At 34.3% G+C, this 14,416-nt stretch overlaps 1 protein-coding gene across 1 annotated transcript in view; it reads left to right on the top strand.

Moving 5' to 3' along the window:
* Positions 1-1,482: 1,482 nt before the first annotated feature.
* Positions 1,483-14,416, top strand: part of Pdxk (pyridoxal kinase) — a 185,010-nt gene continuing 172,076 nt past the window's right edge. The window contains exons 1-2 of the mRNA XM_090411801.1: positions 1,483-1,626; positions 7,734-7,788. Coding sequence (XP_090267927.1) covers positions 1,537-1,626; positions 7,734-7,788 — 145 coding nt within the window. The 5' untranslated portion in view covers positions 1,483-1,536. The remainder of the gene's footprint in view (positions 1,627-7,733; positions 7,789-14,416) is intronic.

Consider the following 14,416-nt stretch of genomic DNA (forward strand, 5'->3'; position numbering starts at 1 on the left):
GAAACACTAAGCAGATTATCATGTAAAAAAAGATTGTATGAACACAGATAATATACACAATGTGAAACCATAAAGGAATGTCAAAGAAATATGCCAATTAGAATGAGCATACTATGTACAGCATGTATATAATTGTAAATAGATGAAAAATAGGATGTATGAAATAGTAGTTTAAATGTTAATATAAGTGATTAAGATAGAATGATATCAATGCATGACACATTGAAGGAAAAAAATGCTCAGATGAAGTATAAGGACTTTAGGAAACGCAAGGCACTGAGCAGATTATCGTGTAAAAAAAGATTGTATGATCACAGATAATAGATACAATGTGAAAAAGAAACTATAAAGAAATGTCAAAGAAAAATGCCAATTAAAAGGAGCATACTATGTATAAAATTTGTATAATTGTAAATAGATGTATATATATTTATTCCTATTCAGATTGTACATAGATGCTTTGTTGTTAATAAATATATGTAGCTCAATGGAAGTGGCGCTTGCACGAGATAGACTTATAGTTCAAGTCCTCTCGTCTTAGAGGAACTTTTTCTAAACCTTTCTTCGACCAAGTTAGTTAGTCAGTCAGTCACGGGAAAGCTGTTTTTTCCCCCCCAGAAACTCGTTTTTTTTGTCACATAAACTCAAAAAAATCGACCGTAAACGCATATTATTTAAGACAGTAACATGTCCTGTTAGAGTTAGATACCAAGAGATGACAACACTTGTTGGCCGATCTCTTCATCGTTGGCAACCTATAATCAGTGATAGACATGGGCAAGCAATCTCTGATTGGCTACCTGTGGAGATAGAACTACCCACTCAGTCCGGAAAAGCTAGATAGGATTAAAGGCCTCGCATACTCTCTATAAAGGAATAAAAGACGTTAGCTTATTATTGTTATTATTATTATTATCATCATCGTCATCATCATTATTACCAGAAACCTCCAGAACTTCAGGGACTCATGGAGGGAGTGTACGCATTACTTGTCATATATTTTCGTGTATTCATTCACATATGTACATTCACGATCCACGAAAGTGGTGCAAAATCTAGTTCTCTGTCTGCAGTTTCTCGATTTCTAGAGAAACTGGATGGAGCTAGATATTCAAAGACCATCCATTTTTCACGGATGCCCTTTGGATATCTCATAACACCAAATCAGGTTATATTTAACAATATTGAACTTACAGTTATTTTCACACGTGCCCACAGAACCAGCTTATTCAAATTATGCTGCAAATGCTGAATGTCAGTCGCATTCTTGATTATCCTGTCTATCTTTGCATCATCAGCAAATAGCTGTATGCATTTTGTTATGTCCTTCCAGACGTCATTGATTTAAACATGAATAACGAGGGACCAAAAATTCCCTTCATATACAGTATATGTTGTGAATATTTTTGATATCTTTCGATGAGGGCGCTCTTTATCATCTGATTTTGACACATGTGCGGTTGTTGGGTGTAGGGACAGGTATCTAATGTAAATAGCTATTAGTTTTTTATTTATTGTTAATTATTCCAAAATTTAATGGCTAAAGAGAATTTTCGAGTGCTATCCATCCAAAGTCATGTAGTGTCTGGTTACGTTGGTAATAAAAGTGCTTGCTTTCCATTGCAGGTAAAATATTCTAAAATATTTGCTTACCTATAAATTTCCTGAAGCAGAAGTCCGTTATAATAACATAATCACAATGTGTTCAGAGGGTAAAATATTATAACGAAGAATATTGCTTATTATTAAATGTAGAAAGGTAAAATTTGCTTCTAGATATTCCAATCGCAAATATATATTATGCAATAATTCTCTGTAGAGCCAATCATACCTTTCATGATACACACGCACTGTGTACCAACCACTGTCCTTCGGCAACCCATTACATTCATCGATCTGCGAACAAACGATCTGGTCTTTACATCCTCGCTTATCGAACTCACACCCAACTTCTTCACTCTCTTTCTCTCCTCCTCCTGTCATATATTGAAAAAAATCCTATCACATTCCACTCATTTTCTGTTCTCCAAGCACAATAGAAGGCCATCACATCATTGCTAATCCCATTCTTACTCAGCTTCCAGGAAGAACCTGTTGTTTTCTCCTTGTCCATTGTGTATGGCAAAAGTAGAATATTTAAATTAAAGATGCCAAGATATTATATTCTTTGTTTAGCCCTTTCTGCCATAGTGATTCCAATTGGAATCACTGTCTTGGCTTTTGTAGCCCATATTACGTGGCGAATGATTCCAATTGGTATCGTGCGTCGTAGTTCCATTTCTTTAATATAATAACAGGTATGCATTATACGTATAAATCTTACCAATATCGATTTTCATGACTTAGTAGAATGATCTGCATATATTGGATTATAGAGTATATATAAGCTCAGAAGTTGAATATTTGCTGCCAGAATATAATGATTCCATATGGAATCAGTCGGTCAGAATTCCTATCCTGAAATTATTTTTCATCAAAATACTTGATACTCTTGCTTTTTTTTGACCTAAAGACAAAATAAATAAAAAGAAACATTTTTTTTCACTTGGAAAAAAAAAATTCAGGTCAGAAAGGGTTAATCTATTGTCCAAGTGTAAGCAAACAAAGGTTGCACGTGAAGTGGGCTACTTGTATATAGAGACTAATAACTTCACATCAATTGCATTAGTATCCCATAATGCAAAAGTACACGCCTTTTTGAACATATATAAAGGTCAAAACTGGTCTGATCAGTTGTGATAAAACTACAACTCACTTATGCATCACCAACATAGGGACATACAGCTAAAAGCAACATCAACAGATTACAAATGATCCAGAACAAATGCCTAAGAATGGCATTTAATGCCCCTTGGTTCGTGAGAAATCTCCGGTTACACCAAGAAGTCAACCTTCCAGATATCAAGACCTACATGATAGGCATTGCAGAAAAATTATTCGCAGTCACAGATAATCATCCAAATCAGCTAATTCAACAGGCAGTGGATTTTAAACTCTCAGATCATTTCAAACATAAAACACCCAAATCCTCCATTGCAAGAGAAAGCTAATACTGCTTACAATGCTCACAACGAGCAGGTAATTTACCCACAATAATCCTCTCATACACAAGCTAAAATCAGATGAGGGATAAAGAGTCAAGGACTCGGTCCATCTCCCAAAGAAGTTCCAAGGGTAGTCTCTTCCACAATGCATAGCATTATATACAAACTACAAATACAATTAGGTGGCGCTTTTTAGAATTGTCAGTTATTGTTTAATTTCAGCTTAACATGTATTGAAGATGCCTGTGACACACAGGCGAAAATTATACTATTAAAAAAATCTTTTATGTGAGATTTTCCGTCATTAATTTTGTATTTATGTCTACTCACGGTATTCCCTTACTAAGAGCATTATATACATCCAAAAGGGTGTGATTTCACGAAGGCCTGAATCATAATAATAATAACTATCCGACTTTTAGCCATTCATAGTATTAAAATAAAAATGTATAATAGGTTCACAACCTTTCTTGAGTAAGAGTTATTAAAAATAAAAATCCTGGATATTCCTGCTCCTCAGCAGGAACTCCCGTATATACGGGAATAAAAAAGGCGTTAGCTGATTTTTTTTTTTTTTTTTTTATAAATTAAATAACAGCAATTTAAATACATGACCCTGTGGCACATCATTCTTTACCTGCCTTCTCAATTCCTCTCAACCATATACTGCTCTTAGACATGTCTGTTAGCCTTGTAATTTGTGAAATCCACTAATATAAAGTCTTTTTTAATTTAGCTCAATTGCTGTGTTATTATAGAAAGAAAGTGAATTACTTGAGGGAGGCTTAGTCTTTCAGAAAGCTGCTTTACCATCCTAACAATAATGATAGCATCACTGTGATTAAAATAACTTCCCTCAGAAAACAATTTCAACGAAAATGACAAATCAGACAAAATAAAACATCAGAATCCCTACAGTAAAAAAAAAAAATCACTTTCACGTTCATTATACCAACATCCATGGCATAAAAGCCAAATTAATATACATTATTGTTTCTGGACATCTAGTCCAGATCTCTTCTTGAGAAAAGCATTTGCAGTTACAACCACCACAGTCCACTTCCTATGTTCAAATTACATCCTGCATGTTTTTTTGTGATAAGGGAGGCAAACATATAGAATTTAAAATTTTTAGAATCTTTTGCTTTTGACCTCCTGGCTTAAGATTTCCTTGCTGCATTCAGTTACATTTCTCTGCTATATTTACTACCTTTTAAATTCCGAAAACCACTCTGATTTCTTCATCTTCTTTTTCCTGAAGCTCAATTTTTTTGCAATCCAGCTTTAATGTCTGAATTCAGCTGGTTCCCATTTTCCAATAGTACCGATCGAGCTCAATGAGATGTGGAAGTAATTGCAATAACCTCATGCAGATTGTATATCTACCAACCCAAGAACCTGATAACCTTTCTCAGTAATCTTGATCTTTTCTTAGAGGTTGTCCTTAATTCAACTCAGTTGCCATGCTATTATAGAAAGGGAGAAAGCTTGAGAGAGGCTTACCCCTTCACAAAGCTGCTTCACTACCCCATTAACAATGATAGCATCACTGATTAAATAAATCTTCCTTAGAAACTAGTTTCAATTACATGCCAACTGTTAATAATTAACAGTTGTAATTATTATGTGTGTTCTATAAGTTGCTGGCTGAGTGGAGCAAATAACATGATCCTATAAACTAAACATGCATTTGTGCATTGATAGCACAATTACAAAAAGAAAAAAAAATATAGAGGCTAATGACTTTGGGTCTGGCTCCCATTGATGAGACCTTACCTAAAGGTAGAAATCAGTCTGGGTAGTTGTTCTTTCCATTATACATGTCCAAAAGGATTTGTGCTTTGCATTATGGGATACATACCAAGGTAATTGATGTGAAGTCATTAGCCTCTATATACAAGTATCTTAGATGTGAATATATTTCTCACGCAAAACACTGTTTTGCTTCCTTGGGTAAAGGATTAAAACCAAGAATATAATTTCTTGGCATCTTCAGTGTATAATAGAACCAAGGTAAAAAACTTTCAACATCTTTCTCTAATCTAGAGGTTTTTATTAATAAGCTCTAGCACCTTTTGGCTACTTGTATATGAGAAATATATGACTTCTGCTTTACTTCAACTTTGATATCTCTTCTAGGTCTGGCTGCCACTAATGAGATGTTGATAAAGGTTGAAACCTGTCTGGGTAGTGGTCCTTCCAATTATGCATAGCATTATATATGTCTGAAAGCGTGTGTGCTTTGCATTATGGGATACATACCAAAGCAATTGATATGAAGTCATTAGCCTATATATATATATATATATATATATACAAAAAGCTCAGATGTGAATATATTTCATGTGCAAAACATTGTTTTGCATCCTTGGGTGAAGCATTAACCTCCCTACTGAGAGACCAAATTGCACTTAACATGTGTTACAATTCTGTAACACATATTATTTAACAGGTGTTACAGAATTGTATTCAGATTTAGCTGGACATCTCTAGACGTCATAGCCAGTTGGGTGGGTGGGGGGTTAAAACTAAGAATATAATTTCCTGGCATCTTTATGTATCATTTCTGCAATATCTCTGCCTGATATACTCTTGCAAAATGTTCACTTAGTAATTCTACTCATTCGCTTGATTGTTACCTCCCTACCATCGGCATTCATTAAAATCATTCTGCCATAAACATTCTTCTTTTACTTGCAACATACTGAAAGAACTCTTTGGGATTATCTTTGGACTGCACTGCTAATTTGCTTTCATACTCTGCTTTTACCTTTCTTACCACACTGGTTAACCTTCTGGTCACTTTTCTCCATGAATTCCCTCCACAAAGTTTTTTTTTTTTTTTTTTTTGTAGCTCCAGCTTAATGATGGTATTCATCTATTTAACTCCCACTTAATTTATTCCCCTGACTCTAGGTATGCAGTCTGCTGTTACTTTTGTGATGGTCTTTGTGAAAATATTAGTGGTGGTTGACAGTAGATGTTGCTGGCGCAGATGATGGTAGTTGCGGTTTCCTGTAGTTGGCGGATTGAGTGGTGGAGACAGAGTTGTAGAGTAGGTGCCCTCCCTCGATGAGTCTTTGGACTTCTTGGAGATTATTACATTATTATTATTATTACATCACACCTCCAGGGAGTCCAAAGACTTATCGAGGGAGGGCATCTACTCTACAACTCTTCATCTCACGACTCCACCAACCTTCATCATCTAATACCAATGCCATCTACTGCTGACTACCAACACTAGTACTTTCACAGACAATCACAAACATCCATGCCCACGATGGGATTCAAACCCACAGCCTTTTGGCTGGAGAGCAGATACACTAACCACTCGGCCAACCAGGCCGGCAGCACGTAAAACAATATTCTAAACTCTTTTTCCCTCAAACACTCCTTTACTACTTCCCATTCACTATCAATAACCAGCCCTTCACATGCGATTGCATGACAAGTCATGATATGACCACCCTCACACATTGGTGGCAATGTGGTCATATTGGTTATGGATAAATTTTCTGATGCAGTTACTAGATCTAGCACTCTCATACCCCTGCCTGATGTATTCCATAAATTTCATTTCCTTCCTGTCATGTGTCCTCTCCTTCTTCCATGTTCCCATAGTTGAAATTACTCACTCATTGAGCTTATTCGATGATGTATACTGTCCCCATCATCCTTCAACTCCCCCCCCCCCCAGTCTATGGAATCATCCAACTAGATATTTTGTTCTGCTGGACACAATCTCGCACAAGATGGCCTCAAATGTGCTATTTTCAATTGCTTGCAGTTGAACTTCTACTCTGTTTGATTGCAGTTCATTGGCTATTATCAATAATACTTCTCTCCTCCCCATTCCTTTTCCTCTATCCTCCTTGAACACACTATACCCTTCATATTCTATCCCACCAACTATATCATCTTCCATCATCCATATCCTACTGATGCCAATAATATTTGGCTAGGATGAAGTAATCAATGCCAAAAACTTCTACCCTTATTCCAAATGCTCCTGGCATTAGTGTACATAAAGTGCATTAAACCTCTTAGGCCCATTTCTGTCCTGACACTTTATATTAAATCCCATTCTGGTTTGCTACAGTGGTACTAACTTAGGCATTTACACTCAATTGCCTCACTGATATCTGTATACCCACTCAACAACTTTCCCCCTAAAAGCTGTAGTTTCTCTGATTTTGAACATCCACTTCACTTCATGAAGCAACACTTTTTTTTTTCCTGTACTCTGAACACCAGATCCGTTCAGATGCAAACCATCCTTCTTGTACAAGTTTTTTTGTTCATCAAACTCACTCCACACATCCACAAATTCCACACCATTCCTACTACATGTCCTATGCATTGACTCATTCACTATTATGGCCCTCTTCAACTCTGTTACACCATGGCAACAGATTCATTATCGTAACTCTCTAATTCTTTTCTTTTGTTACTTCCATTAACTCTTTCATGTTCTCCCTCATACCATACTTTTCTCCTTTCAAATCATTTGTTCCAACCAAAACAATAAACTCTTTCACTTTACCCTTTTGTGCTCTGATAGTCTTCTTAACATCATTAATTTTTGCATTTGAGAAGTATAATTTTGTCACTCTTTTGCCAGTCACACCTCTTATATAGAAATATTATTTTGAATGTGTACTGACTTTTTTTTTTTTTTTTGGTTAGATATTAGGCTTTGAAGTTGATGCCATAAACTCAGTGCAGTTATCTAATCATACAGGTAAGTTTTTCCATTTATATCATTATTGTCTATTAAGCCATTGAATTCTCCTTTTAATGTTTAAACTATTAAATAATTTGCTATTTTTGAATTAAATGTTATATATCTGTTATATATGAGGTGCTACCCAAAAGTTCTGGGAATTTGAATAGCACATGCAAACTGGTTGTAGTAGGGCCTTTTGCTGCTATAATGAATGAGCAGTAACCTTTGTGAATCAGTATGCTAACAGCCAACAAGCTGAGAGGCTGTGTTCTTGGATTACATGCAGTTTTGTAACATCACGCACGTTTTCATGTTTCTGCAGTTTTCTTCAACTGAAATGGCAGATTTTAAGGAACAAAGAATTGGTATAAAATTTTGCTTCAACTTAAAAAAAAAAAAAAAAAAAAAAAAAAAAAAAAAAAAAAAAAGGATGCAGAAACCTGCTGAATGATTAAGGAAGTGTTTGGTGATAAGGTTATGAACCAAAGCAAAACTTGTTTCTGGTATAAACAGTTCAATGACAAATGAATGTCTGTCACTGTTAACCTCCCAACCGGCCGGTGTGGATTAAATATTCAACTCTCCCTAGCTTTTTTCATGGATCAAAACTTCGTCGGCATTCTACCTTTTATCATGCCATTACCTTCCTCCGCCGTTAATCTCGTTACGGCTATTCTATAGCATTAGTGGATTAACTGTTGCTGAGTGACCTTTGTCTCCCCTCCCCCTGTCTTTACGTCTGTTGTGTTGCTTAGAATTTCATTTACTGTCCTAAGTTAGTTGACCTTTCTTGCCTCTAAAATGATTTATTGTGTCTCTTCCCAAAAATTGAAACCAATTTCACATATGCGAAAAAAAAATCAATCCTGAAATGCCCACTGATCAGCTTTTGCAATGAATCTATTTAGTGATAGTGAATTTGGTTTATTTTATTCTACAAGTCAGTGCACCGGAAGAGATGCACTGATTGTTCTTTCACTTTACGTATAATAATTGAATAATTTTTTTTCGAATTTTAAAATTTTCAAATGTTTGCTTTGAAAATATTATGTCAAATATTTATATTTTTAAATAATATTTATTGAAATAAATATGTCCTTTTTCTTTCGTTTCTAGCGAAATAGCATTATATGGATCATCACATTTCAGATTTAGAAACGATTTTTTGTTATTCATAAAGACAAAATAAAAAAAAATGTTAAAATGCTAAATTGCCTTACTCGGTTTCCGATTGTGTCTTTTTGGTATCAAAAATTTATATCCAATGATATTTTAGCAGTGATTCTTCCCCTTCGTCATTTATTTATTTATTTGTATTATGCATATTACGATAATATCTAGTGCATAACTTCGTAGATATGTTGAAAATATAATGTGAAAAATATCATATACGGAATGATTCAACATTTTTGCTCATTTTGAAGATTTTCTAATGCTTTCCCCCACTCCTTATTCTCTCCTGGAACTGAATTGCATACCTACTCTAAATTTCTATACAGGTTTGAAAGCTTTTCTAGACAGCATTCAAAATCAATTACTTAATTTTACCATTTTGACAAAAGATATACGGCAATCAGATTGTATCGTGAAGCTTCTAAATCTGTTCTATTTATTTGCAATCTAAAACCAGCTGTTCTACTGCCCGCTGAAATTATGTGAAATTTTAGAAATGATATGCTATATTTTCACCATGCAAAATTGTTTATATGCATACCACACAAAAGAAAGTTCAGTAGTATTATTTGTGTTTGTTTTTCTTTTAAAAAAATCTAAATATTACTTCTTCTGCCGCTGGAAGCTATTTCTGAAATAATCTACGTCTTATAAATACTTGGTAATTCTACAAATCAGTGAACTGGAAGAGTTGCACTGATTGATCTTTCACTTTACGTATAATAATTGAATATTTTTTTTTCGAATTTCAGAATTTTCAAATGTTTGCTTTGAAAATATTATGTCAAATATTTATATTTTAAACAATATTTATTGAAATAAATATGTCCCTTTTCTTTCGTTTCTAGCGAAATAGCATTATATGGATCATCTCATTTCAGTTTTAGAAACGATTTTTTGTTATTCATAAAGACAAAAAAAAAAATGTTAAATTGCTACATTGCATTACTCAGTTTCCGATTGTGTGTCTTTTTGGTATCAAAAATTTATATCCAATGATATTTTAGCAGTGATTCTTCGCCTTCGTCATTTATTTATTTATTTATTTGTATTATGCATATTACGATAATATCTAGTGCACATCCTCGTAGATATGTTGAAAATATAATGGGAAAAATATCATATACGGAATGATTCAAAATTCTTTTTCATTTTGAAGATTTTCTAATGCTTCCCCCCCCCCCTCCTTATCCTCTCCTAGAACTCACAGGTTTGAAAGCTTTTCTAGACAGCATTCAAAATCAATTACTTCATTTTACCATTTTGACAAAAGATATACGGCAATCAGATTGTATTGTGAAACTTCTAATTCTGTTCTATTTATTTGCAATGTAAAACCAGCTGTTCTACTGCCCGCTGAAATTATGTGAAATTTTAGAAATAATATGCTATATTTTCACCATGCAAAATTGTTTATATGCATACCACACAAAAGAAAGTTCGGTAGTATTATTTTTGTTTGTTTTTCTTTAAAAAAATCTAAATATTACTTCTGCTGCTGGAAGCTATTTCTGAAGTAATCTACGTCTTATAAATACTTGGTATATATCCTCTTAGCTGGAGGAAAAGCTGAAGGCTTATTGCTCTCAGTGCTATTGAGAAAGAAAGGGGAGAACACTAAAGTCGCACTAAATTGCCTCAAGCTGTAGTGCAGAATACACAAAGAATGTCTTGTTTTCTTTTCGATTGTTGATTACCGATATCCTAACAGAAATGCTGACATTTCGTTTACATGCTTATACATTATTTATGCCGAAATAATTTCTTAATTTATAATAATCAATTTCACTTTTATTATCAAAAAATTATAAATTATTTCATACAATTATCTTGAAAAAGAGGATTTGAATTATTTTAAAAGAAAAGGTGCATATGCGTTTCATAATCTTCTTTTTTGGGGGGGGGGAGGGGGGGGTATATACCTAATCAATCTGCGGATATTTCAGATAATTTATTTCATAAATCGTTCGTAAGACAACTGTTACAAACGTAAATCACTTGGGGAACATACCCATTCATTTTAGTGTAAAATAGTAGCAAAGGTTCAGTTACTTTAGATATCTAATCTAGAAGAAAATGTTATGTCTGCTGAGATTAGAATCTTACGTGAATATTTTTTCTGACATGATTTCTCTATTCGTTATAATGTAACCAATTTCCAGATTTTTTCCCTCCTACAGACTTCATGTTTATGCAGTGATTTCTTCTTTGTACTACAAGAAAAAAAATCAGATAATAGAAGAAAAATATGTAGTATTTTATTTTCCACTGGCTGAATTTACAATGTTCTTTCTTTGTGTTTTGAAGAGAAAGTGCAAATGACTTTTTTCTTACTATTTTTGCCATTATAACATCTCATATAATTATAAGAGTGACATTTTACTGTTTTTCTCCCACACGAGAAACAGAAATAAGGTAATAATAATATTGTTGATTCTGCCAAACTCCATTGTAGCAGAAATTTTTATTACAAAACTTTGTAATATATATATATATATATATATATATATCTCAAACAAGAAATTTGGAACCCATATCACATCAATGTTGAGTGTTGGCAAGGTGAAAATGTTCCCGTTATTATTTATATATTTCATTTATTAACTAGGGGGCTATACCCCCCCTGTGTTCCGGTATGGTAGGCCAGTTCTCCTTCAATTGTGATAACTCAAAAGGGGGTCCCGCCCCTGAATTCTGATGACTCGAATTTTGAAGACTCGACACTCACGGTAGCCCCTGACTTTCAAAACGTTTCGAAAAACATGACATAAAAAGGCTTATCATTTATATATATATATATATATATATATATATATATATTAGGATAACCAAGTTATTTTATAAACTTGGTTATTTTTACCAAGTTTATAAAATAACGACTTTCCCTCGCTGCTAAGCTCGGATTTCTCCCTTCGATAGCTTTCCTGAAGCCAGATCTGGAGGCATATCTCGCCTTTCCAGTTATTTTGAAATTTATAACCAAGTTTATAAAATAACTTGGTTATCCTAATATACAATATCCCCAAGTTTAAAAAAAAAAAAAAGTTATTACATCTATCTATCTATCTATATATATATATAGGGTAGATTTTATTTCATTATTTTTTATTGTTTTGGTGAAATACTTTACCTGGAATACTCTTTCCAGTTCCTCTTATATTTTATTCCTTCGAAAATATCATTCTGTGTCATAAAAAGAACTTAAAAATTAGCCTTCAAGATGAAAAAAGAAACAGTACATTCGGGTATCCCTCTATCAATATTTGTAGTCCTGAAAAGGACTGTTTTGGTGGCCTTGAAAACAAACATTCTTTATTTCATACTGTTCAGAATTTAAAATTCTTGAACAGTGTGGAACATCTTGAAGCAAGGGTAAACACACAAAGCAGTTTTACACTCAGGGCACCAGATTTTTGTTTCCTTTCTGATATTTTTTTTATTACATACATAGCATTTGCGTGCAGGTTTTTTTTTATTAGCCGTTGGTGGTAGATTTTCCGGATAATGGTTGGAGTTAGCAGCATTCAACCTCAGATGTCTGGCAGGATTTCCTGTTTTTCTGCTTGCTGAAGAAGGCGCATGTGCATGCAGCAATGCTTTCGCAATTTCTATTCTGTATTCTAGATATGTTATGGTAGACAAACATTTTTTCTTGTGCAGGAGGAAACTGTTCCAAATAACAAAATCTAATACATGTCTAAACACTTTTTTGTAATATTTTTTATGCTGTTTCCTCATTACAGAGTAGAATGATAGCTGCTGATCGCACCTGTCGACTCTACCCATAGTGTCGTTGTATGCACACACAGCAATAGGTTTTTCTTTCTTCAAACCATGCTTCTCCACGGATTCCGTTGATGGATTGTGCAGGGAAGACAGCAGAAAAACATCTCTTTTGTCTTTCCAACGTAGTGCAAAGACTTTCCCTCGCTGATAAGCTCGGATTTCCCCCTTCGATAGCTTTCCTGGAGCCAGATCTGGAGGCATATCTCGCCTTTTTGCATTTACAGTACCATAACTATCTGTACGATGCTGTAAAAGCAAATCAGCGAGTTCAGGACACATATAATAATTATCCATTGTAATGCAGTAACCTTTCCCCAGTAAAGGGTCTAGTATTACTGCACTGCATTACTGCACGCATCGACAAGGGGAGATCCGAATATTTATCATGCTCGATTACAGTTTGCTTTCCCGTATAAGGTTTGAAATCCCAAAGATATCCACTTTCGGATTCGCAAAGCATAAAAAATTTTACTCCATACTTCGCTTTCTTTTTGGGAATATACTGCTTACATTTCAGTCTACCTTTGAATGACATAAGGCTTTCATCGATACTCAAGTCTCTCTCAGGAATGTAGAGTGATCTACATTTCTGACGGATTTTCATCAGAAAATCATAAATTTTGTTGAGGACTGGGCAAGGATGTGTTGCCTGATTGTATTCCTCATTATTCTGAAAATGCAAATACTTCATGATGAGACTGAACTGTTTTTCAGTCATAACATCACAAAACATTGGCGTGTTCAGAATCCAGTCTGTAGACCAATACATTTCGAGAGCGGGCTTTTTCACGATACCTTGCACAATCAAGAGTGCTATAAATGTAAGGAGCATGTTGATATCTATTGGGCTCCAAAGTTTACTGCGAGAATGCGGACTGTACTCAACTTGCTGATGTTGTTGGCAAGCATAAAGGTTAGTCTGTTCCACTATGAAGGAAAGAATATCATCGTCTAAAAATAGACGGAAAGAACTTAAAATATTACTGGAGTCAAAGTCTTCAGTAATTCCTGGCTTACCTATGAAGGGATACCGTGGACAAGCTGGTGTACGTTCAGTGGCGATCACCCATTTTCTGCACGAAGACATATCTAAAGTACAGGCAGAATCGCTATCTTCAGAGCTAGAAAGATTTCTCTCCTCATCAGTAGAACAAGAGCTGCTCGAAAGGCGAAGGCTCCAACTTTTCTGCATCCCACGAAGTTTTCTTTTCTTACCATGAGTGTCACTGCTACTGCTGCTGCTTGCCATCTTGTAAATGAATTGTGTCTTGAATATACTTACTAATTATTCTTTTCTGCCCAGTAGTTCCTTTCTGCCCAGCTCAAAGCTAATGGAGATTACTAACCCCCCAGTGAGAAACAGAACAATAGAACATGCAGCACACTGAAGAGCCTCAAGCAATATCTGAATATTTTACAGGCAGAAATTTCTTGTTTGGTTTTTCACTTTATTCTGATAATGCATTTGAAGGATGACAGTGCTTTCAAATATTAATTTCACCTATATCCGAATATCACATAATTTCCTGATTTATAATAATGAGGAAATAATATGTATATTTTCTGATTTATAATTTGCTAATTTATAATAATCACCACATAGTTTCAGTATCGAAAAATTAAAGTTATGTGGAACAATTAACTAGAGAAAAATAACGAATTAAATAAAAACTGTACCTATGTT

Source organism: Typopeltis vanoorti, chromosome 22 (genome assembly GCF_054136105.1).
Source record: "Typopeltis vanoorti isolate ZY-2024b chromosome 22, IOZ_Tvanoo_1.0, whole genome shotgun sequence".
NCBI classification, from domain to species: Eukaryota; Metazoa; Arthropoda; class Arachnida; order Uropygi; family Thelyphonidae; genus Typopeltis; species Typopeltis vanoorti.